General features: G+C 38.1%; 1 protein-coding gene and 1 pseudogene across 2 annotated transcripts in view; one reads left to right on the forward strand and one right to left on the reverse strand.

Moving 5' to 3' along the window:
• The window catches only part of LOC308416111 (chromosome-associated kinesin KIF4-like), a gene marked incomplete at its 5' end in the record, with an annotated part of 96,638 nt that overhangs the window by 46,397 nt on the left and 22,453 nt on the right, over positions 1 to 27,788 (reverse strand). The window contains 4 exon segments of the mRNA XM_080942590.1: positions 22,717 to 22,811; positions 23,031 to 23,197; positions 26,182 to 26,238; positions 26,242 to 26,274. Of these exon segments, the coding sequence (XP_080798716.1) occupies positions 22,717 to 22,811; positions 23,031 to 23,197; positions 26,182 to 26,238; positions 26,242 to 26,274 (352 nt within the window).
• On the forward strand, positions 1,096 to 3,137 carry LOC308416102 (E3 ubiquitin-protein ligase RNF4-like; annotated as a pseudogene). Its single transcript has 2 exons — positions 1,096 to 1,119; positions 2,539 to 3,137. The product of its transcript is annotated as an E3 ubiquitin-protein ligase RNF4-like (transcript).

A 27,788-nucleotide genomic window follows, 5' to 3' on the forward strand; every position in this document is an offset into this window, starting at 1 on the left:
ATCCATTATTAAACTAGCACTGGTCTATAAGTATTCTAGTAACCTCATTATCATTATTTTCACCACCACTCTCTTTCCACAGGTAAGGAAAGCAGTAGAGGGGTCAAATGACCGCCTACATACAAAAGTAAGTGGTAAGCATGAGATTCCACTTCAGAATTTCAGCCAAATCTTATGCTTTTCAAACCACATTAGAATACCATACTTATTGTTGTATTACTTTATTATCTACTTTTAATTTGAAATAGAGCCTCGTTCTGCAGCCCAGGCTGTTCTTCACTCATGGCAATCTGTCCACCTCAGCATCCTGAGTTGGACTTTACTAATTAATTCAAACATGGTCAAAATCTTTGAGGTCTCTCTAAAGTATTTGACTTATCCCGCTCTTACAGCTACAGTACAAAGGCTTTATGGGATACTGCTTGAGTCCAGGGGCTTTGGTGTCATGGAGACCTACATTTCCAATCCTTGTTCTGTCAATGTCATAGGCGCATAGATTACTTCCTCTGTAAAAATAAGGCAAATATATCTGTTCTATTGCTTTGTGCTAAGAATTATATGAGCTGCTATAAAGAAAAGAAAATTAAATGTTAAATATATGCTACTTTGGCTTAAATGTTTTTATCTTTTTCTAATTCACGTTGAGATTTGATCTCCAAACATTATTAAGAGGTAGTAATATGGCTCTGTCCTTTACCTCTGTTAGTCTCAGATGCTTTTATGTATTTTCCCATTCATAGACCTTCATTTCATTTTTCCCACTAATTCCTTCTTTATAATCTATATATACATGTTTAAGTGCCCCTCATCTATATCACAGACAGTATTTTTAAGCAATTGATCCCTTTGTTCTCTTTTTATTGCAATTTGGAAAATGTAGCAGTTTGCAGAGCACTTTACTTCACTCAGGAAGTCTGTTTGCAGAACAGGTACTAAGCCCCAGATTAGCCCTCTGCTTTCCATATAATTTTCTGTCATTAAGACATTCAAAAGAAGCCTGTGGCACCAACGCACACTTGGGAGGCAGAGGCAGAGGGGTCTCTGAGTTCCAGGATAGGCAGAACTACACAGGAAAAAAAAAACCTGTCTTGAAAAATGAAACAAGAAGACATTAAAATGGTAAGTTCTTGGCAAAGGTGGTCCAAGTTAAGAGCACTGTTGCTCTTGCAGGACCTGGGTTTGGTTCTCAGCACCCACACTGTGGCTCACAATTGTCTGTAACTCTAGTTCCAAGAGACTGGACAGTCTTCTGGTCTGCATGAACACTGGTCATATGCATGTTCACATACATACATGCAGACAAAACAGCCAAACACATAAAATAAATAATCTTTTTTAAATGTTTGGGTTAAGGATGGTTAGAAAAGAAGCAAAACAAAAACTTCCCAGGTAAAATTATGTGCTGAAGAGTTCTTTTAAAACTCTGTAAGATTGAAAACAGACTAAGCAATAAGAAAGTTGAGGCTATTACCCAGTACTACTGAGTTCTTATTCATTATGGAAAAATATATTATAAAGAATAAGTTTTTAACAGTAAAAACAGAAATACAACTTTAAAGCTACCACAGAGGCACATTACAATAGTCATTGCTGCTGAGAGAGAAGGGCACCTCCACTGTAGGGAAAAGCCTGTGTAGGAGAAACATGAAGTAGCAATCTTTCTGTTACTGGACAGTTGGCAGTATCTGGAGATTGTCACAACTTGACGTGAGAGCCTTGCATATACTTCTTGCATCTAAGAACACTAAGGCTGCTATTATAAGACATACCTCCAAAGTTATTCTATTCTAATTGTCATTATTATCATAGCTGAGAAATCCTGATTAACATGAGAGGAAAACTATGTATGAATATAAGGCAGGTAGACTGGCTAATAAGTTTTGGTAAAACCTTAAATAATAGTATATTATGGTGTTCAGTCAAGAAGGAATGAAATAATATGTTACCAAGATAGATTTTAGAACTTACACAGGGGATTGGGATGTAGTTCAGTTAGTAGAATACCTGTCAAGCAGGTACTGCAGGAAGCCCTGGATTCTATATTCAGGGTTGCTAAATCCTGATGGTGGCACATACCTGTAATCTCAGCACTAGAAGAAGGTAGCAGCAGAAGAATAAGATTTTAAAGTAACCTTTGGGTATATAACAAGTTCAAAGCCAGCCTGAGGTATCTGTGGTTTTAAAACAACCACACAAGCAAAAACCCTTACAGAGGTAACCACTCAAAAGAGAGAAAGTGAGAAGAGTCCCTGGTGGCCTCGGTCACTTAGCAACATATTTCAACTTTTCCTTTGTCATAAAACAGGAGCAATCCTTTCCTTAAATAATGCACTATGATAAGAAATAAAATATCAGGAGTCTTGCTTGAGCTGGTCTCCACTTGCTTGAGCTGCTGGCGTAGAATTTAGAAATACTTGGTATCTAGTTGGCTCCAAATTGTAAACCACAAGAAGAGTCTTCAGTGGGTATGAGAGATCGAGAACATTCTACCACAACATAAACCTTGGTGTAGATCACTTCCTGTCCTGTGGATTAAAGCCTGAGAGCACAGTAAGAACAAGAAATCCTCAGAGAAAGTGGCGTGGTGGAACTGTAAATTCTACACAAACCCAGAAGCGAACTCGGGAAACAACTTCAACCCCCGAGATTTCTTTGGAAGCAGAATCCAAATCTATAGAGCTTGTTGAAACTGTTGGAGAGGAAATCGTGGACCTCACCTGTGAATCTTTATAGCCTGTGGTTGTGGACCTGACTCACAATGACTCTGTTTTGATTGTTGAAGAAAGAAGGCCAAGGAGAAATGGGAGAAGGTTGTGCAGACCATGCTGACAGCTGTGTGGTTAGCAGTGATGATGAGGAGCTGTCTAGAGACAAAGATGTGTATGTGACTACCCATACTCCTTCAAGCACCAAGGATGAAGGAGTTACTGGACCTAGGCCCTCGGGTACCGTCAGTTGTCTAATCTGCATGGATGGATACTCTAAGATTGTACAGAAAGGGCGTCTCATGGTTTCTACAGAATGTGGCCACGTCTTCTGTAGCCAGTGCCTCCGTGATTCCCTTAAGAATGCTAGCACTTGCCAAACTTGCAGGAAAAAGATCCAACAATAAACAGTACCTCTCCATATATATATGAAATATTCACGGCTGCTCAAGATGGACCAATGGACAGAACTGGTTTTTCTGCATGGTATCTACCTCCAGTTTTCTGAGCTCAAAAAGACTTTCAAAATCAATGTCTGATGTAAACTGGTCTTTTTTCCCCAACCCCTTACATCCTTTTGTTATCTCCAGCTTGATGCTATGGAGCACGATCCAGGGATGCTCCCAGATCAGATCAGCATCTCCGCCTTTCTGGGTGGTCTGAACCCAGAGTATGAAAAATGGAGTCAGGCGTATTGGACTTGAGCATCATGGCTCCAGCCGCTTTATGGAGCTTACATGTTGGCCAAGATGTTTCCCTGTTGGGAAAGTTTGCCCCAGCTCTTATGGGTGCAGAACCTTCCCAAGGCACCTGCCAGTTAGCTATTCTGCCTGCCAAACAGTGACCTGGCCAGACAGTCCATCTAGCCCAAGGACACCAGTACATAAACTGCCCATGAAAAAGACTAGCTGGTGGACTTACTTTTCCTTCCCATGAGAGCAGAGGTGACCTGTGATTATGCCTGAAACTTATTGATGTGAAGTGTTTTCTGCAAATCAACAGACTCTGCAGGGCAACCCTGTTTCCTAAGAATGAGAAAGTGCAATAAAGTCCGTTCTTCATCCATTCAGCAATCTGGAAGATGTAGCACTGCTAGTGTCCTCAGCCCAGTGCTGCCTATGGAAGCAGTGCCCATCCTACCCCATCTCTATTTACCAACTATTCTCAGGAACCTTCCCATGCTCCAAAGTTCTTTGCCTGGCACAGAGCATCCAAGGCTAATAGGACAAGCTAGTTTTTGAGTGTCCTTTCCTTTCTGCTAAGATGTGTCCCGTGTTGTCTACAATAACCTTCTCAGTTTTTCAGTTCCCACTGCCTAATGTCTGCCCAAGCATAGATACCAGGAGGTGGTAGCAGGAATGATGGCCTTATCAGCTGTTCACTTACATGCTCTTGCCCAAGTCACTGTTGTCCATGTATCAGAGGTATTGCCCTACTCAACCTATGACTGCCCTGGCTTTCCCACACCCCTTTAATAGATAGGTATTTCCAAAGACGCTCTTCTGGCCAGTTGAGCTTTGATCCTCTGGACTTTTGACTGCTCAGTAGGTTTTGATCAGTTAAGTGTGGTGCCTCTTCCTCCCAGTGGGACCACATAACAATCTGCTCCACTCTCTATGTTTGGGCGCCCCTGGTGATCTTGGAGACAGTGAAGATGGTGAATTGCCCCTGGGGACACCAGGCACAGGATGGCTCGTAAAGGGTGGACCTTGAATGCCAGCCTGCCTTCACCTTCACACTACTTTCTCAGAGGGCTTCAAGCCAAACCAATAGCCTTTTTGTGTGACACATCTTTGAGGTGGGAAAGGGACCACTGGAGCTCTGTTAGCAATAACTGACTTTCAGTTTACTGTTCTGAAGCAGGGATTTCGCACAGAACTCACTTTCAATGGAGCTGAACGAGTGTCCCTCCTCTATGTGAAAAGAGAATAGTTTTATTCTTCATTCTGACTTAACTGGTTGACTTCAGTTAGTTTGAATGAGAGGAATAAGTTTTTTACATGGAATCAGAGGGTAAAAGCATTAACCCTCATCATTGTGATGTGTGGTATGTGCCTTCCCCTTGGATGTCACAGCCATTGAGTTCCCTGCAGGCCTCATGGACTTGGTCTTGTTAGTTCTAATGATAGCCAGACTTCAAGGAGACAAGGCAACCATGCAGCCAGTTCACTGGTAATTATGGTGACACCCACTTAAAAATTCATTTTCTTCTTAAAGACAGTTTGTTTCTTTGTTACATTTAAACTATGCTAATGGGTATCAGTCTTTTTGGGACTAGTATTAAAGATAGAAATAAAACAATTTATACCAAGTAAAAAGAAGAAATAAAATGTCATCTGTTGAGAGCCATATACAAGTTAATTCTTGTTAAATATGTGGAGTATCTTAGATAATCTAGGTATTTGCTAAGTCAGATATCTGAGACTGAAATCCTTTATCTGAAGACAATTACTTAACCTTCAAGGAGGAGCTATGAATGATTAAAGAAATGGTTGGTTTTGCTTTTAAGTTACTAGAGAAGGGATAGCTACTGAAATGATAGAAATCTGGATTCAGGAGATCAAGGAAAAAAATGTCAGGAACCTCAGCAAGAGGAGAGAGTCAATCCCTGAAGTTCACAGGCTGGCTAGCCTAGTTGAATCAATGGGCTTCGGGTTTCATGAGAGATTCTGTTGAAAAGCAAGCAAGCAAAGAGGATAATCAAGGTACACACCCAAAGTACATCACAGGCCTCACACATACCAGCCCATATATACTCATTCTCCCTTCATTCATAATTTTCTTTATTAATCATGTTATTCATTTACATTTTAAATGCTATTCCAGTCTCAGTATCCTCTCCAGAAATCCCCCTATCCCATCCCCCCTGCTTCTATGGGGATGCTCCCCCACTACCTACCCACTCCCTCTTCACAGCTGTAGCATTCCCCTACACTGGGTCATCAAGCCTCCACAGGACCAAGGGCCTCCCCTCCCATTGATGCCAGAAAATGCTATCCTCTGCTGCATATGCACCTGGAGCCATGGGTCCCTCCATGTATAGTCTTTGGTTGGTGGTTTAGTCCCTGAGAACTCTGGGGATTAAAACAAATATTTGTTTTGGAGCTAGAGAGATGACTCAAAGGTTTGGAACACATTCTGATTTGCAGAGGACCCAAGTTCAGTCCCCGGCACTCAAGTCAGACAGCTCACAGATGCCTAAGCTCTCCTCTTGTCTCTGTAGGAACCTGTCCTCATATATACATACTCAAGGACATACACATATACACATGAATTTTAAAAGACAATTTATTTTTACTTTAAAAATGTTCTACTATATTCATAGCAGCATTATTCATAATAGCCCCAAACTAGAAGTAATTCAGATGTCCCTCAACCAAAGAATGCAGAATGGATGCAGAAAATGAGGTTAATTTAAACAACAGAATACTACTCAGTTATTAAAAAATGAAAACATCATGAATTTTGTGGGCAAGTGGATGGAACTACGAAATATTATCCTGAGTTAAGAAAAGCAGACCCAAAAGGACATGCATGTACTTGCTGATAAGTAGATATTAACCTTACAATACAAGATACTCACGCTACTTTACAGAGACCCAAAGAAGCTAAACAAGAAGGAAGTCTCAAGTGAGAAATCTTGACTATCCCATAGAAGGTGGAATAAAAAAGTCATAGGAATCAGCAATGAGGACACATTAAAGGAATTCTCTTTTTGTGTGACCGTGAATCGTTGACAGTGATAATTTTTCATCCTATTAGTTTGATTGTTTTCATTAGTTACATCATGTATGAGGTTAATGTTGGAATATGTTTGACATTCTGTACATTATAGAAGACACATATAGTATGTGAGGATTAATATGATGAAATTGGTGACACTATGTACAAATATTAAAATATTTTAAGCTCAGCAAAAAAAAAAGTCATGAAAAGCAGATGGAGGGAGGGAACTGGGTAGGAGAAGAGATGGAGAGAGGAAATGGATCAGGTATGGGGAGAAACAGGAAAGGGGGCAACTATTTGGATAATGGTCTGTATGGATGACAACATAAGTTGCTGAGCTTAAAATATTTTAATATCTGCACAGGATCCAGAGAGTAAAAACACAGTATCCTGGAACCACAGACTTTAAGACCCCCCCCCCGCAAAAAAACAACAACAACAAAAAAAAAAAATCTTGGGAAATCATTTTTAAAAGGCAATGACGGAGAAAGCTTGATTGTTAGGGAACCCAGCAGAAACCAAATAATGTTGTGGGGGCCACATAGCGTGAGTGGATAGTGTGTGTTGGGAATCTATAGCAGAGGAGCTAGGTGAGGGTTTGGGGACAAAGGGCCTGAAAGACAAGGTGGCAGTATTTAGAGTTCATCCTATAAGTGGGACAAGCTCTTTGAATTTCTATTTGGCAACAGGCATCACAAATGAAGTGGCATTTAAAGAGTTGATATAGTGTAGTATTTGGAATGTAGTATAATTTAATGGTCAGTCAGACCACTATGTCCAGATGTGCAGGATGGTGGTAACTTGGCAAAGACAACATGGAGAGAACGGAAACAGGTGCATCTCCACAATAGTGCTAAGGAAGAGCTAACAGCAGGTGGTGGGCACTCATTCCCAATTGGGGCAATCACTCTGAGTGCAAAAATGATCTAATGGAACAGCAAAAAGAAAAGGAATCATGGGTTTAAAAAAATGATAGTAAAAATGTACAAATCAAGAGAATTTTTAAAAAGGGGTATCCAGTTTTAGCTTAAAACGCTCCTAATGACTATTACCCATACATACGTACATCAGCATCTCTTTCAACCCTAATTAGAAGTTTCTTCTGGCAGTAGATGGTGATTAAACAGAGCAGAGCTCCAACTGTCAACATGCAGAGAACAAGAGACTGTGGAATAATACTCAGCCATAAGGATCATCTGTACCACAACTCACCCCTCATGGATCTACAAGAATGAGGATGGGGACAAGGGGGATGGAAAGCTGCTAAGAACCACAGATAGTTGATGACATTAAGGGAAAAGGGAAGATGTACACATGAACTCATTGCACTTGTAAAAGTATGAATAACACCTGTATAACCACAATATAAACAGAATCTCAGCATGGACAAGAGGTGAGTGCAAAGTCCTACCCATGCCTGGGGAGCTACTGGTATTTGATTTCTGACAGGAATGTCAATTTTCTTTTATGGTGTGACACCAGACATACTGATTCCATTCCAGAGCAGGCCTCACAGAGAGGAACAGTCAGACAATACAAACTGGACTTGCTGAGGGAAGAGTGGGGCTGAGAACACATGAAACTGATTGGGTAGAGGAGGATCTGGAAGGTGTTAAGGAAGGTGAAAGAATATGATAAAAATACATTGCATGAAATTCCTAAAGAATAAACACGTTATCCAATCTCTCTGTCCATTGAAGGTTAACCAAATCTTTTTTTTTTTATAATAATGTGTACAAGAATCATAATCATATATTTATAATGTGATCTGGTACCCTCTTTTATTAAAAAATTTATTTACATATTTTATATGAGTACACTGTAGCTGTCTTCAGACACACCAGAAGAGGGCATTAGATCCCATTACAGATGGTTGTGAGCGACCATGTGGTTGCTGGGAATTGAACTCAGGACCTCTGGAAGGGCAGTCAGTGCCCTTAACCACTGAGCCATCTCTCCATCCCTTCTAGTACCCTTTTGTTTAATAACAAAGATGGACTAGAGCTTGCTATGTAGCCCTGCTGTACTTAGCTAAGACTGTTTAAAAAAAAAAAAAAAAAAAAAAAAAAGAGCAGCAAAACCCAAGGATTGCTTTAGTGGTATAGCACTTGCCAAGCATGCACAAGGCTCTGAATTCATGCCTCAGCCTCACAGAAAATCACATAGGACTACAACAAAAGATATATAAAACTTCTACAAAGAAAATACTGGAAATACTGAAGCCACAAGTAAGTATGGAAATACTATATAGATTTAATATTCTTAATTTAATTTTGTATGGAAGGATGCTTTGCCTGCATCTGTGTCTGTGTCCATGTACTGCACAGTAGGCAGAAGGGAGTGTTAAATACCCTCGTACTGTTGTTATGGATGGCTGTGAGCTGCCATGTGGGCACTGGGAATCGAACCTGGGTACTCTGAAAGAGTAGCCAATTCAATAAACTGAGTCATATCTCTGGCCCATGTATACAAGAATATTTGATATTTAATAATTTATTTAAATGTTTTATTTGTGTACATGGTCCACCTATGCATATGTGTGAGGTTGTTAGGTGTCTCCCTCTATTGCTTTCCACCTTATTTTTGAGAAAGGGTGTTTCCCTGAAACTGAAACTAGATTGGTTAGACTGGATGGGCAGCTAGCAGCTAGGATCCTATCTACTACGCCTCTCTCAACTCTGGGATTATAGATAAACACTGCCATGCCTTAACATGGGTGTGAGGGATCTAAACTATGGCCCCCATCTGATGCTGTGGGTACTTTAGAAACTGAGCCATCTCCCCAGGTTTACTTAGCTACCTATTCATTTATTTTTGAGGTGAAATAGCTTCATTGCCCAGCATGACCTCAAACTCCTAGACCCATGTGATCTTTCAGCTTCAGCCTTCCAACTATTGGAGTACATGGTACCACACCATCCTAATTTTTATAATATAGAATACCCAGAAACAGATCAAGGCATATTTGGGTACTTGATAAATACATATCTATACATATAAAAGAAGTGGCTGCTTTTCAGTGAGAAAAGAAATTTTTAAAAATATAGCTAGGACAAATGGATATTTATATGGCAAAATTAGATCTATCCATCATATCACATACAAAAACATTTTAGGTAGATAAGAGACTTAACTGTGAAAGATAAACTGTGAAACTTTCACCAATAATGCAGAATGTCTTCAAGACCTTAAATACAGTAGAAAAGTACATCTACATGAGTGAGGAAAGTAAAGGTTAAGGATGTAGCTTGATCAGTTACATGTGCGTGGCCTTGGCTCCATCTCTAGAATGAGTGTGGAGAAGACACAGGCACACCATACAGGACTGGAAGAGCTCCAATGAATGTAATTATATGAATAACATATAAAGAACCCTTCTTTAAAAATACTGCAAGGAAGGCTGAGTGTGGTGGCTCATGCCAGCTCTTGGGAGGCTGAGGTAGGAGGATTGCTGTGAGTTTAAGATGAGTAGCCAATAAAAATATGAGAGGATAATGAATCCCATAGCCATCAGGAATGACAATTAAAACCACAATGAAATGTGATTTCATTCCTACTCAACCAGCAAAAGTTAGAAATTCTGACAGGGGGCTGGAGAGATGGCTCAGTGGTTAAGAGCACTGCCTACTCTTCCAGAGTTGCTAAGTTCAACTCTAAGTGACCACATGGTGGCTCACAACCACCTAAAATGAGATTGGATGACCTCTTCTGGCATACAGGTGTACATGCAGATAGATCACTCATACATTAAAAACATACATATATACATATAAATAAAAAGCCTTTTAAAAATTCTGACAAAAGTTCGAGGATAGCATAGTCAGTGAAGAGATTTGTTTGGCAAGCATAGAGACCTGAGTTCAAACCCCAGCATCCATGTAAAAACGCAGGCAAAGTGTATACTTATAATTCTAACTCCATGGAGGTCAGAGACAGGCCAGAAAGCTTAGGCTAAATGGTAAACCCCAGGACCCAGTGACAGATGTGGTCTTAAAACTCACAGTGGACAACATCAAAGGAATGACTTCTGAGACTGGCCTCTGTGTTTTACATACAAACACACACGCACAGCCAGAAAAGTTAGGTAATATTTGAAAACACAGTTTGGACCCATTTGTAATATATACACCTCGCAGTAGTTCTAACTGTAGAAATTCAAACTAGGCTGGGAATACTGGTTTTTCTTTGGCGAATTTATACTAAGTGCAAGACGTCGGATACAAAGGAGTCCATACTGAAAAAAATAATGTAGGACTAGAGGTTTGGGCTGTGGTTCTCCTTTAAGGAGAATAGAAAAGAGCACAAATGAACTTCTGGGAACTTCTAATACCGTTTCTTCATCTTACTGCTCCTTGTGTGTATTTTACTTAGTAAACATTCACTAAAACAGTACAACTATCATCAGGCACTTTCATATGTGTACACTAATACTTCAGTGAGCTAACACACTTGCTAACTTCCTGTAATGTATTTGTAATCTATCTGGTGGTCGCTTAAATAGCCAAAATCTAAACAAAAATGGGGATACATGTAATGGGAAATATGCTTACTAACTAAAGGAAGAAAAATACCTGGAAGAGGCAATTCAACAAGGAACAAACATGGTCTATAAACATAAAAGTATATTCAACCCATGAGGCAACAATTTCACTTAGCAAATCAGTAACAATATTTAGTACAAAGAGGAATCAACTCATGCTGTGCCTTTTTGGGAATAAGAGAGCATCTATTTTAAAATTTTGTACTTTGGGAAAGGATGGAAAATTGAGGTATGCCACATGCCCTAGATTCTCAAATCTAGTTGAGTATTCTTCCACCAAGCAGCTGCTGGGCCAGTCGTACGAGTAAGACTGCATGAGTGCAGCCAGAGAGACTCGGTGAGGGCTGTTTGTTCACTTCTGACGCCTCCTCCAGGCTGCTCAGTGGCATGGCTGCTACTAAGTGTTGGCTCATGGGAAGAAAGCATTGTGCCCTTTCCATGTAGATGGCTGCCATGGCACAGCAGCCGAATGCTTGAGCCTCAGTGAACAAAGGAAACTTATATACTCAAGGTACTAAACAGCCAGAGAGGAGAAGCAATATACTAAAACACAACTTTTGTTTTGTTTTAAAGTTGAAGGAAAAAGATAACTTAGTATTAAAAAAAAAAAAAAAAACTCTTGAAAGAACTAAAACAATTAACTATTATTTGCCAAAAACAATACCATTTATCATCTCAAATAATAAAATATTAAAACAATTCAAATTTAATCTGGAAGCTACATTCCCATGAGAAAAACAACTTCATAAACCCGGGGTATATTCTTTGACACCCCTCTTACTCATAAATAAAAAAGGCAAGAGAAATAATACTAATAAATATTGGCAGAGGTAATTTTCTTTTTACCAATTTCATATCAAGAAACTTCAAGACTGCAATTAATAAAAATTGTATTGGAACACAAATATATTTCCAAATGGATGAATTTCAAGAACATAATGTTGAAGAAAATAGTTACGGAACACACATACATAATGAAGCCATTTATGTTAAGTTTAGAAATTAGCAGAAAATCAGTACATGTTGCTAAAAAGTACACAAATAATGAAATCAATGAAAAAGACAAATGTGACAGCCCACACTTACAATAGTAGTTAAATCTGTCCCTTAATCCAATGTAACCTGACCTAATTCCTTAGACTGCTTTGGCAAAATCCCTTGAAAACCTCAGTGGGAAAATCTATCCTTTTCTCAGCTTTCATTATGTAAGAACAATGAAGCATTTGCCACAAATGACAATCCCTTTCGGATGGAAACCCATACCTGAGCTTCTGTGTATCACACCAATCTCTGACTCCTCGATGATGTCTTATTTGACTAGTTTACTCTTGGCCTGAAAAAGTATGTGTTCCTCGCTATTATGTAGTGTTGCTTTCTCATTATCTAGTTCCATAGTTTTCAAATATATGTCTCTAGCCCAGATGTTTCTAATATCCAGAATTAACTACCTCCTCCAGGACTTTTTCTAATATGTATTCCAAATCTGATATACTCCAAATCATATTCAAAAGTTTTTCCTCTGTGGTCTTTTTTCTACTAGTCACTTGGCAGCAGGAGGCATTGCAAGAACAAGCACATTAGGTAAGTTGATTATTGTTGTAAACATCACACATGAACTGAGATGACAACAATAGTTCTAGGAGATACAATCTTCTGGATCCGAAGTTGTGCATGTGGCCCACTGTTGTGATTATGTGACATATGGCTGTGCTTCATTCCTGCCTTTCTTTCAGTTCTTAGCACCTTTCACTTTATTTAGGACTCAACTGCAGATTTTTATTACCTTCTTTGCCTCAAAAATCAAATCAGCCATTTAGATAAGTCTGCTTTCCCCAATGTCCATAATACTGCATGTAGCAGTACTCAGACGGGCTGTACCCACCCTCTCTGCAGGTATTATGGAGGAGTCTAACAACTTTCGTATTTCACAACAGGTAGAACGTGAATCCTAACAGAGGAAGACTTATCTTTGAGAATGGAAATTGACAAAATTCCACTGGTAGAAGCTACCCCCATAAGACCCTCTTCTACACTCAAAACTACTTCAAATGCTAACAAGCACCTACCAAACTCTGCAGTATTAATGTAACTGACAAACTACAAAAATATTATAGCATACTTTGTTGTTTATTAGACATCATTTTATTAGACACACAAAAATTTAATAGTTATAATGAGGCTACCAGTTACTAGGACTTCTACTAGTTTCTAACAATGAATTTGTTGAATCGTCATATCTCAGAAAATAAGTTTTATAAATGAGGCAAGTAAAAGTAGTAGATCAAAGACAAGGCAAGATAAAGCCCTCCAAATACACACAATCAGTGAGATTCAGACTGGGGAATCTGTAGGACAATCTGAATTCTTCAGTCAATAAGTTCCCAAGAATGTGAGGGGAAGAAGGGGTAGAGAAGCTATCTACAGATTTTAAAGGATCTAGAAATCAGGATATGGCACCTCATAACTGCAACTGCAGTCTGGTGACAGGGACAGTAAGTAGGAGTTAAGAAGGAGCATGAGTTTGAGGCCAGCCTGGTCTTAGCGGTGAGAACCTGTCTCAAACAGGAAACAAAACCAAGAGCCTATCAAATAACAACAAAGTATGGGTCTTATTTATATTATTATTCAAATAAAATTGGAGACAATTTAATCAAGGCATTTTAGACAAGAGTCTTTTAAAGAGTTCTTATTTTTTACATATACACACTGAAATGAAACAAGACATCTGGGATTCACTTAAGAATATTTTCCATCATTGGCCCCAAATCTGCCTACCTCACCAAAATGCTATCAGAGAAAGAAAGTAGGTAAGATACAGATGAAACAAGACTGGTCACATATTAATCACCATTAAAATTGCTTCACATATCGAGGGGAGTCATCACATCACCCATACCACTTTTGTACATGCTTGTAAAACATTCTATAAAGCACCCTTTTGGGGCTGGAGAGATAGCTCAGTGGTTAAGAGCACTGACTGCCCTTCCAGAGGTCCTGAGTTCAATTTAGAGCAACCACATGGTGGCTCACAACCTTCTTTAACAGGATCTGATGCCCTCTTCTGGTGTGTCTGAAGACAGCCACAGTGTACTTATATACATAAAATAAATAAATAAATCAACCCAAAAATCCATACAAGGAGTAGAAAATCCAACAACCAAAGCACAAAGTGAAAGAATAAAAATAAAAACAGAAAGCTAGTCAACCAATCTCTCAAATGTCACACAGAAAAGGAAGATATACTAACTAAAACAAAGCACAAAATCTGAGAGAAATTAAAATATAAAGTAAGCCTATTTACAATATTATGTAAACAAATTTGAAAAGCTACAGAAAATGAATAATTTTCTGAAAACACAAATTGGCAAAATTAAATCAACATATTAAAAATCAAATCATCAAAAGCACATTTGAAAATAATTCAACTATTGTATAAATGGTATTAAAACAAAAATAAAAGTTTTCCAAATCATTTTATATTCAAACTACTATTAGATGAGAAAGCATGTATACCAAAAATGTTATAGGCACTTTCTTACATGGATAGATTCGCAAAAGTTCTAAGATATAATAACTAACACATTAAATCCATCAGCAGAGAGAAAACATAGCCCCCATGGTCAATTAAGTACATTATAGAAAATCTATTTTTTAGAATTCTATAAACAGAGTATAAGAAAAAGGATACTTCTCCTATATATCTATTTCATATATATAGTCCAGGCTGGCCTCCAACTCACTATGTAGCTGAAGATGGCCCTGAACTCATGAGCCTCTGGCTTCTACTTCCTACATGTTGGGAATATGGTATGTCTATTATGACTATCTGATACTCATTTTTTATTTTAAAATATACAACTAGGGCTGGAGAGGTGGTTCAGTGATTAGAAACACTGGCTGCTCTTCCAGAGGACCCAGATCCCATTCCTAGCACCTAAATTGTGACTTATAACTCTCTCTTCTGACCTGTGGGGGAACCAGGCACATATGCAGTACACAGTCATTCAAGCAGGACACATTTATTTTATGACACATAAAATAAAATAATAATTTAAAAGTGCAAATGAGCAATTAAAGATCACTTTCTTAATTTGATAATGGCTATATTCTATAAATGTACAGTAGATAGCTAACAGTGAAGCACTGAGAACTTTCTGGCTGGAGTATTAAAAAAAGAAGAATGCCAATTATCACTGGCACCAACCCGTATAACCCTAATGAAGTTAACAAAAGAAGTGAGGCAGAATGAAATGGAAAGTCCAAAGTGTTTAACTGAAAATAATGTGACATCACTCAGGAGACGGGGTAGAGGCAGGTGGCCCTGAGTTCAAGAGCAGCCTGGTTTGCAGAGTGAGTTCTGAACCAGCCATGGGGAGGGAGAGAAGGAAGGAAGGAAGGGTGGGAGGGAGGGATGGAGGGAGGGAGGGAGGGAGGGAGGAAGGACCAATGGACGGACAGTGGATACCACTGAGACAATCTCTGAAACTCAACTGGTAGATGAAAGAAGCGAAGAAAGCAATGATGCAAGGAGGTAGGTAGGTACCAGACCAAGATCTGAAGAGGAATATTTTCCCAGACAGACATAGAAAACATCAACAAAAGCATGTAAATAAATGAAATAAATTGTATCAAGACAGCTGTAAAATTTACCCAAATTTTTCTTAATTTATTAATTGAATTCCAATTTCCATGACTTGACTATATCATTCTAAAATTCTCAGAAAGCAATTCTGGCAAAATAAAAGATAGGGAAACTTGCCTTTCCAGAGTAAAACACAATAAACACCTGACTCTTTAAAGATGCACTCAAAAACAATCGATCCATACTACAGAACAGTCTAGAAATAAATCCTTCTTTCAAGGTTTTTTTTTTTTTTTTTTTTGTAGTGTGAGGACGGAATATAGGGCCTTGTGCATGCTAGGTGAGCATTCTACCACTGAGCTACATTCCCTGCCTAATGAATAATGCTCTTCAGAACATGTGTGCATGCTCTTTTGTGAAGATGTTTTAATTTCACTCCAGGACATACTTAGGAGTAAAAGAGGGTAAATATGTGCTTTAAAAGGAACTCCTATTTAATAAACAACAGGATATCATGTAAAGGAAAAATGTTCCTCAGTTCCTATTTCATTTTATAAGCAAAAAGTAATTTAAGACACATCGGAATATTAAATTCAAACTAAGTCCATAAAACCAGGTAGGAACACACTTAATAATTTTGTAGTAGGCAAAGATTTATTAGATAAGACATCAAAAACAGTATGTTATTAAAGAAAAAAATTGACGGCTTAAACCACCTCCATGTGTTTTGTTTAACAAAAGACATCATTAAAACAGGTATGATTTAGCTGGGTGGTGTTGGCACACACCTTTAATTCCAGCACTTGGAGGCAGAGGCAGGTAGATCTTTGAGTTTGAGGTCAGCCTGGTCTATAGAGAGAGTTCCAGGACAACCAGGGCCACACAGAGAAACCCTGTCTCAAAAAACCAAAGACACAATGGTAAATAACATGGTTTGGTGGGTAAAGGTGCTTGCCTGAGTATGATCCCCAGGACCCACATAGTAAGAGAAACAACTCCACGAGTTATCCTCTGATCTTTACATGTCGATCTTGGCATGTGCTTGTGAGCATACACATATACACAAACGTATGCACACATATAAAAATGCAAAACAAAATAGGCAGGAACCAAGTGTGATGGGACCCACTATAATCTAGCAGTCAGGGGCAAAGACAGGAAGATCCACAGCTCAAGGCTATCTCAGGCTACATAGTGAGTTCCAGGCCAGCTTGAGCTACAAAACAAACCCCTATCTCAAAACAAAACAAAACAAAAAACGGGTAACTTGCAATCTGGAAAAGAATATTTGTAACCTAAGTACTTTCTGCTTAAACCCAGAAAATATCAAGAATACAAACCTCATCAAAAAGATAAAAAAATTCAAATTCTGAAAAAGGCAAGAAAGATCTGAGCAGACACTTCAGAAAAAGTAGAGTAGCCAGTAGACAGTAAGAATATTAAGAGGGAGCCAGAAAACATCATCTAGAAAATAAAATTAAAACTATGAGAATATACAATTTGACACCTATTACAATGTATGAAGCATTCTGAATTGTGAAGACATGAACAAGTGGAAGCCCTCATACACTGGAGATATAAAATGGTACCAAGTATGGTAGATAATTGCTAATCAACATGAACACATATTTTACCCTCTTATATTCCTAAGAATATCTTGGAGTTCACAAAAGGGCACACACACAAATGTTCTGAACAGCTTTATTCATAATGGCTAAAAGTTGAAATAATCAAAAAAGATAATGGAAGTCAAATCATTGTCTAATAAAAGGCTAAAGGCTAGAACATTATTCAGAAATACAAAGAGACAATCACTAACCAAAGCAAGAATATACATAAGCCTCAAAAACATTATGCCAGGCTGAGGAACACAGCTCAGTAGTATAGTACTTGTCTAGCATGTGCAAGTTCAGTTGTCAGCACTACAAAGCAAACCAATGGACCAGAGAGGTCATTATGTGAAGCTGTGAAGACAAAGCCTGGATCGCCTCTGAGACACCAAGATGCTCAAGATGCTAGAGTTGTGGGATATTTGCCAAGGAGAGCTGTTAAAAGGGTATGGAACCACCCCCAAGAGAAAAGAAAGTATGTTATAATCAACACAGATGAAAGGAGTTGAAGATCTGAAGAGTGCTTTGACATCAGGCAGAAACGCAGAATTTTTGGTTTGCTCTTATGGTTTGCAGCCTTTCTTGCTTTGGTTCAATAGTTCCTCCCTATGCTTCCTTTCTTCCCTTTTGGAATGATAATGTGCCATTGTATGTTGGAAGTATGTGATCTGCTTTTTGATTTTGATTTCACAGGGGGTTACAGTTAAGAGATTGTATGAGTCTCAGAAGAAACTTTGAACTTTTAAACAGTGTACAGAAACTTTTGAAGTTAGACTTAATACATTTTTGTATTATGACAGGGCTACACGCCTATGGGGCCAGGGAGCAGATTTTGGTGGTTTAAATAAAATAGCCCCCATAGGCTCATATACAGATTTTCTACCTTTAATATGCATGCACACACAGACACACACATATACACACAAAGATTTTATGTGCCTGTATAAAATCTTGAATCCATGATGAGAGAAAACATATTTTTATTCTGACTGACTTATTTTGCTTAATATAATCTCCAATTGGTTCCATTTTCCTGCATGCTGAACAACTGTGTTCTTTGGCTACAACTAAAGTCAGCCTTATTTTTTAATGATTTATTTATTTATATATGTGTGTATCTGAATATCTGTGCATGTGTGAACGTGGAGGCCAGAAGATGACATTGAGTGTCTTCCACTATAGTTTTATGCCTATTCTTTTGAGGCAGGGTCTCACCTGAACCTGACTGAGACTCACATTTTCTCTGGTAGGTCGGAAGCCTACAAATCACAATGGTGTTCCTGTCTCCACCCTGTTCTGAACTGTAGGTATTAGCAAAATTTCTGGTTTGTTACAAGAGTGCTGTGATCCAAACTGTGGTCATGCTTGCTCAGCAAATTCTCTAAACTTCTGAGATATCTCTCTAGCCCCATTCTTAAAGTCTTACTATGGGCCCGGTCTGGCCTAGAATTTATAATCTTTTTGCTTCAGCTTTGTTTTATATTTTGTTAATCTTTTTAGTCATCTTTTATATTTGAATGAATTAAGAGTGTGGCCTTTATAGAGGAAGTGTCACTGGGGTAGGCCTTGAGGTCCTAAAAACCCATACCAGACCCAGTCTCTCAGAGTCAGCCAGTCTCTCTCTGCTTGTGGATTAGGATGTACCTCTCAGCTACTTCTTCAGTGCCATACCTGCCTGCCACCAAACTGTCTGCCATGGTGATAATGGACTAAGTCTTTGAAACTGTAAGCAAGCCCCCAACTAAATGCTTTCTTTTATAAGAGTTGCCTTGGTTATGGTGTTTACAATAGAACACCAACTAAAACCGTAAAGCTATGGATATATTAATTAGCTTTGACCTTGCCAATCATTTCATAATACATTTATATTATTAAAATATTGCACTATTTTGAACATATATGATGTTTATTTGTAAAGAATAAAACTCAGTAAACTTAAAAAGAGAGGAAAAAAATCACCCTAACAATAGCCAATTCTATTTGGCAAAATAATTGATGAAAAACATATAAGATTTGAGATTTGCTCAAGCAATGAATAAATGCTAAAGCAGAGTTATAAGGTGCCTGGGTGTAGAAGGTCTATGCACAAAGTCCTTGGAAAATAATGGAAGATTTGCAAGTCCACACATTTAAGGAGATATGAGACTAGTCACTAGCCCATCACTAAGCTGGTGTGAAGGCAAACTAGAGAGAATACAAACTTTACAGAGTTAGTTCAAGAAAGCTACAGGACTGAAACCGACTAAAACAGCATCACCAGAAACTAGGAATAAATCCAAGCATAAAAACAATGTTAAAAATTATAAAAAGCTCTTGACAAATACCCATACACAATAAAAGCAATGCTCATCAACCAGACATGGTGCTTCCTCAACATGGGCGGAGGCTTTTATGAAAAATGCACAGCAAACATAAACTCAATGTAAAAACAAACTGTTTATTCTCTCAAGATCAAGAACACTACAATATTCACTTATTACCAAATAATGTACTGAAGCTTCTTCTACAAGGACAAATAGGTAGAAAAGAAAAATAAAGAAAGAAAGAAAGAAAAGCATCCAGATTGTAATGAGAGAAGTTAAAATTCTCTCTTCACAAATCCTAAAGTCATCCCAAAAGATCTAACCAAACTATTAGAACCAACAAATTGGGTAGGTCAATGGATACAAGATCAACTTATTAAACTCAATAAACACTTTTAAAATGAAATTAACAAAACAATTCCATTTTAATAGCTCTGACAAGAATACTTAGAAATGAAATTAACAGAACCATTAATGTAATACTTCAAAAAAGTAAAGCTCATTAAAAGATAGTAAAGAAAACAAGACAGCATTCACAATTTTGAGACTGAACATTGCTGAAGGCAAAGCTCTCCACATAGATCTGCTGACTGGATATGACACCTATGAAATCTCCTGCTGGCTTCTTTGCAGGAATCAATAAGTTGATCCCTAAATTGCCATGGAAATTTCAGGAACCTCAAAGAATCAATGCAATCTTGAAAAAAATATGTTGGGAGGTGTCACATTTGCCAACTTTAAAAGTCACCAAGTATAGTAATCAAGTCAGGGAGTTGCTGGTGAAAGTGAAGAGACTAGTCTAAGTACTTCCTTACGGGGCCAAGAAAATTCAGTGGGAAAAGAACAGTCTTCAAACAAATGATAATTGATAACTGGATATACACACGAACAAGATTAGAAATAAGAAAATAATCTTAACCTCCATGCAAAAATTATTTGAAATGAATCAAACATAACTGGTACAAATGGTCATTTTCCCTAAGAGGATATACAAGTTGTCAATGAGTATGTGAAGCAATTTTCATCATATAGATGAAAACCACAATGAGATACTATTTCATAACTACTAGGAGGGCTAGAATTAAAAAGAAATGAATATGGGCTGGAGAGATGGCTCAGTGGTTAAGAGCACTGACTGCTCTTCCAGAGGTCCTGAGTTCATTTCCCAGCAACCACATGGTGGCTCACAACCATCTATATTAGGATATGATGCCTTCTTCTGGCATGCAGGTATACATGCAAATAGAATACTAAATATATATAAAATAATTCAAGAAATATTTTTTAAAAGACTTAAATACCCAGTACAGTGGTGCAGGCCTTTAATCCCGGACCTCAGGAGGCAGAAACTGGAGGATCCTTGTGAGTTCAAGGCCACTGTGGTCTACATAGTGAGTTTCAGGATAGCAATTCTATTCATATATACCAAAAAGAAATAAATATTCATAGCCAATATGGTAGTAACACATGCCTATAATAATAGCACTGGTTACATAGTAAGTTCAAGGCTAGCTTGGGCTACGTGATACTTGATTAAAAAAACAAACAAACCAACAAATTAGCATCATTAGTCATAATAACCAAAGAAACAAAGACAAACAAACAAAACTTGGAAACCACTGAAAGGAAGAATGCATCAATAAAAGGTGTTATTTCTATAAAACCAATTATTAAATTTCAATGAAAAGGAATGAAACATTGATACATGCTATAACATGGGTGAATTATGAAAACATGATTTAAGAAAAACAGTCAATGAAGGAAGGGCTAGGGCCATAGCTCAAGATTAGCATGCACAAGAACTTAGGTACTAGCTCTAAAAATATCAGTTAATGAAAACAGGGCACATACTATAAAACTTTCTACACGAGATGCTCAAAAGAGAAATGTGTAGAGGAGAGAATTCATTATTGCCAGGGCAGAAGCAGACACTGAAAAGAGAAGGGAGTGACTGCTAATGGGTATCAGCTTCTTTCCAGGAAGAATAAAAACATTCTAAAATTTATTTTGGTGACAGTTAAACAACTCCTCATGAATATGCTAAAATCCACTCATTGTATAGTTTTAAAAGGACTGAATTGTCTTTATAGAAAAAAAGGTTAAAATGGAGTTAACCAATAACCCAGCAAGTCTATCCCTATGTATGTTCTCAAGATAATAGTTTGTCTGAGGTCAGGCACAGTGGCACTCCTTTACCTCAAGCACTCAAGAGACAGAGGTAGGTGGATCCCTATGAGACCCCAGCCTGGGCTACATACTGAATTCTGGGTGAGCCACAAATAGAGAGAAAGTCCCTTTCTCAAAACAAAAACAAAACCAGTTTGTTTGTATGAAAACTTATATAGAGAGGTTCAGAGAATAATACAAAAGCTAACGTTGGACAACTGATGAAAGGAACAAAATGTGATATAACCATACAACTGAATATTGCTCAGCAATAAAAGGACGGGGTACTGATTAACATGCTCCATGACTTTATGCTAAGTGAGAGACATCAGTCACCAAAGCTCCTATGTTTTCTCTAGAGATAGATGGGAATGAGGGGTGAGCTCTGTGGATTATGGTGCTTCTCTTTGGGGTGACAAAATATTCTGAGATGAGGCTGTGGTGATGTCTGCACAACTCTGAATATACAAAATCCATTTACATGTACAGTTGTAAATACAATATGATTTATACACATTGTATTTCAATTATGTAAATCTCTTCCCAAAAATCAACTCAGAACTAAACACCTAAAAAAAAGAAGGCAAGAACCTTTAAAAGTATATTAAGAAAGCTAAAAATCCAAGTGTGAATATAAAACAAGAAGGGCGTATATAAAACTCATCCAGAAACGAAAACCAGATGCCAAAGAATAACTCATACGTATCTCTGGGTTACTGTAATGTGACTGGAGCGAAGATATAAAAAAAACATGCTGATAAGGTTTACACATGGCAACATCTGAAAGGAACAGTGAGTACACGGAACAATAAACTGGACTATTTTAATTATAAGTTGATAGAGATATATTAAAACTAGAATTTATTGGACCAGATGTAAATCAACTGAGGAGGAGATTACAGTTTCACACCTGAATTTGTGAATCAGTGCAAGGGAAAGGAATAATTTTTCACTATTTCTGAAAGTGATTTCAAATCTGAACTGTAGACACTTAGAAGATGAACTGAAAGAGTCCCTTCAAAATACCAACAATAGCAACAAAAGCATGCGGGTTTTCCTTGAGAGCTGACTGTAAATGTCTTACCCTCTTTCAGACGATCTCCCTCAGCCTTGGTCTTCTTCTGTCTTTCTGATCCAGCAAGGTCTACAAGATGCAGCTTGGAACGAAAACTGCTATTTCTGTGATAATAATAGGAAGGCTTGGTGAAAACAATATACAAGCTTAAGAGCAGTTGAGCTATCAGAGCTGATTGGCCAGCTCTCATTTTAGATCAAAACAGTAAAAGTAGCTCCAGTGGTCATTAATGCTCATCATTCTAAAGTTTGAACGTCAAATCAACCTAGGCAGCCACCTGGCGTTTGGCCTCCACAGAACACAATTGTGACACTCTAACTTACTTGCCATTTTTCTTCATTTGTTCGATGGCGATGGTAAAGATGGCATAAGAGCGAGATGACTGTGAGTTCATAGCCGTGGAGGCCACAGTCCTGGAGTTGTTGCCCTGCTCTAGACAGGAAACAGTGTCCGAGGCAACTAGCACAGTCTTCTCTGTCAGTCCCACAATCTAATTGCAAGAGGGAAAAAAAGCTTCCTTGAATTCCTTCTAATACTTGACATCAATATAGGGATTAGCAAGTGAGAAATGCCTTCCTGTTCTAGCAAAATAGCAGTATACACGAGAGTTGTGAAAAGGTGGACTTTTAAACTCTATGATGATGTCTAAGAAGCAAGGTCTCCAATCTTCCCTACAAAGTTGAAAAACAGGGTAATAGATAATACTGGAGTCAGAGTAGGTCTCTAGATCTTGAAAGTTAGCTGGTTCCTAAGGAGTCCCAAGTCAAAGTCAACTTTTGCCCCCAAAGAGATCAAGTATAACACAATTGCTACAGCATTTCTGTTTGCTCCAAATTCCTCCTGTGCCAGCAATCCACTTTATACTCGCTTTTCTTTTAGAGGAAACAGTATGGCAGGCTTTCTGGATCTAGGAAACCACAAACATCAAGTTTTGGGCATAGTACTTGAAATACCTGGGGGAATTTACAGAAGTCATTCTCTTAAAAGTTTGGAGGTCAGGTGATAGGCCTAGGGAATTCATGAGTTTCCTGCTAGCCTTAGTATGCTATGATCTTAGTCTAATCTGTATCTGAGACTCTAATTTCTCTTTCTTTATTTCTAGCGGCTGCCTGCTTATCCGTTAGAATCAGTACATTATAAACCAAATTCATCTTGCTTTCACTGATACCAAGCCTCCTTCCTACTGCTTCATGTTTATTAAAAACTATCCTCAACGTCTCCAAACTTTAAATCATTGTCAGTTCCTCCTACTCCTTCATATCCATACATCACTAACTCAGATATTCTTAGGAATTGATGACTTCCTTGGTTTTTTTTTTTAAACCACACCCACAGCAACATTACCTTGTGTGGAAAAACAAGGCAATGATTTCCCCAATTGCATCTCTATTAGCCTAATCTTTCTCCCTTTCAATTCATTTCCAGTCAGCCTTCCTGAAATGCCAGCATACTACTAACACCAATACTAGATGATGAAGATACAACAATAAATTCTCTCTAAAGTTCCAGGAGCAACAAAATTGGAAATATAGATACAAAAGATAAAAAACCCACTATGAGAAGCCAGGACAATGTTTTCATCAGAAGTTTGCATAATTGCATACTGTTGGTAGGGGTTAGGGCATAGAGAGAAACTAAGATGTTTCATAATCTTTTTCTGACACATGTTCTTTCATTTCCCAGACCAAGTTTTCTGTCCCAGACAGACTGGTCTAGGCTTATTTAACTTTCCTGCTATAGTTATCTTCACTATAAAAAGTCTTTTTTAACAATTCATTTATTGTACAAGCATATGTGTACACACACACTTAGCTGCTACTGCAATGCATCTGCCAAAGAACACGTGTAGAGGTCAGATGACTTGTAGGGGTCAGTTCTCCACTTTTATCTCATTGGTTGCAGAGATTAAACTTGGTTATACCACTCTGGAAATCAGTCTGGCGTTCTTTAGAACATTGTACATAGTACTACTTGAGGACCCAGCTATACCACTCTTGGGCATATACCACAAAGATGCTCCACCCATACACATGTGCCTATAAATACAAGCATGCACACAAATGTTCGTAGCAGCCTTATTTATAATAGCCAGAAGCTGGAAAGAACCCAGATGTCCTTCAACAGAGGAGTAGATACAGAAATTGTGGTACATACACACAATGGTGTAGTACTCACTCAGTTATTAAAATCAATGATTTCATGAAATTCCTAGGCAAATGGATGGAACTTGAAGCTATCATCCTGAGTGAGGTAACTCAATCACAAAAGAACACTCATAGTATCCACTCAATTATAAGTGGATACTAGTCCAAAAAGCTTGGAATACCCAAGGAACCATCCACAGAACTTATGAAGCTCAAAGAGAAGGAAGACCAGAAAGTGGATGCCTCAGTCTTTCTTAGAAGGAAGAACAAAACATTCATGGGAGGAAATAAAGGAACAAATGGAGAAACAGGGATTAGAGAAAAGATCATTCAGAGACTGTCTCACTTGGGGATCCACCCCATATGCAGCCACCAAACCCAGGCACTATTGCTGATGCCAAGAAGTGCTTACTGGCAAGAACCTGATATGGATGACTCCTCAGAAGCTCTACCAGAGCCTTACTGATACAGAGGAGGATGCTTGCAGCTAACCATCAGACAAGGACCCCAATGAAGGAACTAGAGAAAGGACTGAAGGAGTTGAAAGGGTCTGCAACCCCATAGGAAGAATAAAATTAACAACTATCCAAGCCCACCACAGCTCCTAGGGACTAAAATATCAACCAATGAGCTCAAATGGAAAGACCCATGGCCCAAGGTACATATGCAGCAGAGAATAGCATTTTCTGACATCAGTGGGGGGAAAGGCCATATTATTATTGAAGGCTAATTTTCCCAGTGTAGGAGAACACCAAGGTGCTGAGGTGGGAGAGGGTGGAATTGTGGGAAAGGGATAACATCTGAAATGTAAATGCAGAGAATTTCCAATAAATGTTTTAGAAAAAAAAATAAAACTTAGTTATAAGGCTTGGATATCCAGTAGAATTTTCTTTGATTTTGGCTATCTTTCACATCTGTTGTAGACAACAAAGTAATCAGAAAGGTGTCTTTTGATAAGAGGCAAGTGTGCCTAAGGGTTGGCTTGCTCAATTTTAATTAACTATACTTGTAGCACGTGGCTACCATACTAAAGAGCTTGGTTTCAAAATCCTGTAAACAATTAATGTTTAATTGCTGCTACATGCTTTAAGAAATAGCAAGAAAATGATGAAACTGGATTTCTTCCCATAAGAACACTCATCTAATAATTCTAGATTAACTAAAGGAATTTGTGCTAAACACAACCTGAAAGACTGGGATGTTAGCAATCATCAAAAGCACAGTGGTAAAAACAAGGGACAACATGTTACCAACATTTGCAATAACATCAAAAAGTGAGAAGTAAAAAAGAACAAGAAAAGAGAAACAAAGGAAGGAAGGGTAAACACACCTTTATGCCTTCCTTAGGATCCTCCCGGATATATATTTGAGAAGATTTCTCACGAGATTAACATAGAAGGTCCAAAATTTCTTCATTATATATCTGATATTATTGAAAGAAAATGACAAAATACGTTAATAGTGGCCATCTCTATGTGAATTGCAAGATTATCGGTAATTTTTGATAATACTTATAAAGGCTATAATGGGCATCGAATAACTCTGTGGTAAAGCTCTGGTCTTGCCTACCATTCACAAGACCCTAGCATTGCAAATGACAAAAGCAAAGAGAAAACAAAGGCGAGGAGAAGAGAGGATAGGAAAAGGGATGGGAGAGGAGGGGAGGGGAGGGGAGCGGAAGGGAGAGAATAAAGAGAAGATGGGTGGACACAGGAGAAGACTAGAGGGGAGGAAAGCAGAAGAAAAGAGGGCAGTAGGAGAGAAGGAAGAAAGATCAGAGGAGATGGAAAAGGGGAGAGGAAAAAGAGAAGGGGTAGAAGAAAGAATAAAGGCAAAGAGGAAGAAAAAGGACTTTAAATGTATGAATTTGATATTGTATAGAGATATATTCATATAACAAAATTAATATTGCTTTTAAGATAGTCTCTTGGAAATAGCAAGCACACAAAGTTATGTTTGGTGTTCAAATTCAGTGCTGTAAAAATGATTTGCATTATTTATTTAATTATGTATATGTTTGTATATATGTGGGTATACATATGTGAATGCAGGTGCCAATGGAGGCCAGGGGCATCTGATCCCCTAGAGCATGGAGAACCAAATCTGGGAATTCTCCAGGACAGCATGTGCTTTTTCTCCATGGAGACACCTCTCCAGACCCAAAATTCAGTTCCTCAATGGTATCATAACAGCATCACTTTTACCAATTTAACCAATTAAAATGTAAGCTTTAGACGGGGTGGAAGTTGGAAGCGAGAGAAAAGAAGAGTTGTTAACTAATACTTCAATAAAACAGTAAAACTTTAAATGATTATGAGAATGTTTCATATGTGATATGCACTACACTTCTTCACTGCTATTGCTGATGTCACTATTTAATATGCTAGTTTCTCCAGTCATTGTATATTCAATTACCTTGACCATGGCTGGATTAATCAAAACTAAGTAGGCTGATCTGGGTGGTGGGGTTGGAGAGATGGCTCAACGGTCCTCTACTGTATAGAGGACCCAAATTTAATTCCCAGCACCTATGACTGGCAGCTTACAACTGCCTATAACTCCAGTTCCAGGGGATCCTATGCCTCTGGCTCCCTCAGGAACCTGGACTCATGTGTACATACCTACATATATATGAACACAGAATTTAAAATAAAACATTAAAATAAAGGGTAATTGTAATCATCTTTAACTCCCCTTCTCATTTTATCTCTTATATCTGATAACAATGCAATTCAACATCAGGATGAACAACTTACATACAATTTTGGATTACATGCAAAATCTTTGTAAGTTTAGCATAGTTCCTCATATATAGATATCACTGCGTCACTTGAGTAGAACCAATAAGTTAGCTTCTCAGAAGCCAGAGTCTCTAAATATGCCTTATGCCTTTTGGTGTCATGAAGTAGGACAGTCAATTTTGTACTGATGTACACT

Source organism: Micromys minutus (assembly GCF_963924665.1).
Source record: "Micromys minutus genome assembly, contig: SCAFFOLD_112, whole genome shotgun sequence".
Taxonomy (NCBI): Eukaryota; Metazoa; Chordata; class Mammalia; order Rodentia; family Muridae; genus Micromys; species Micromys minutus.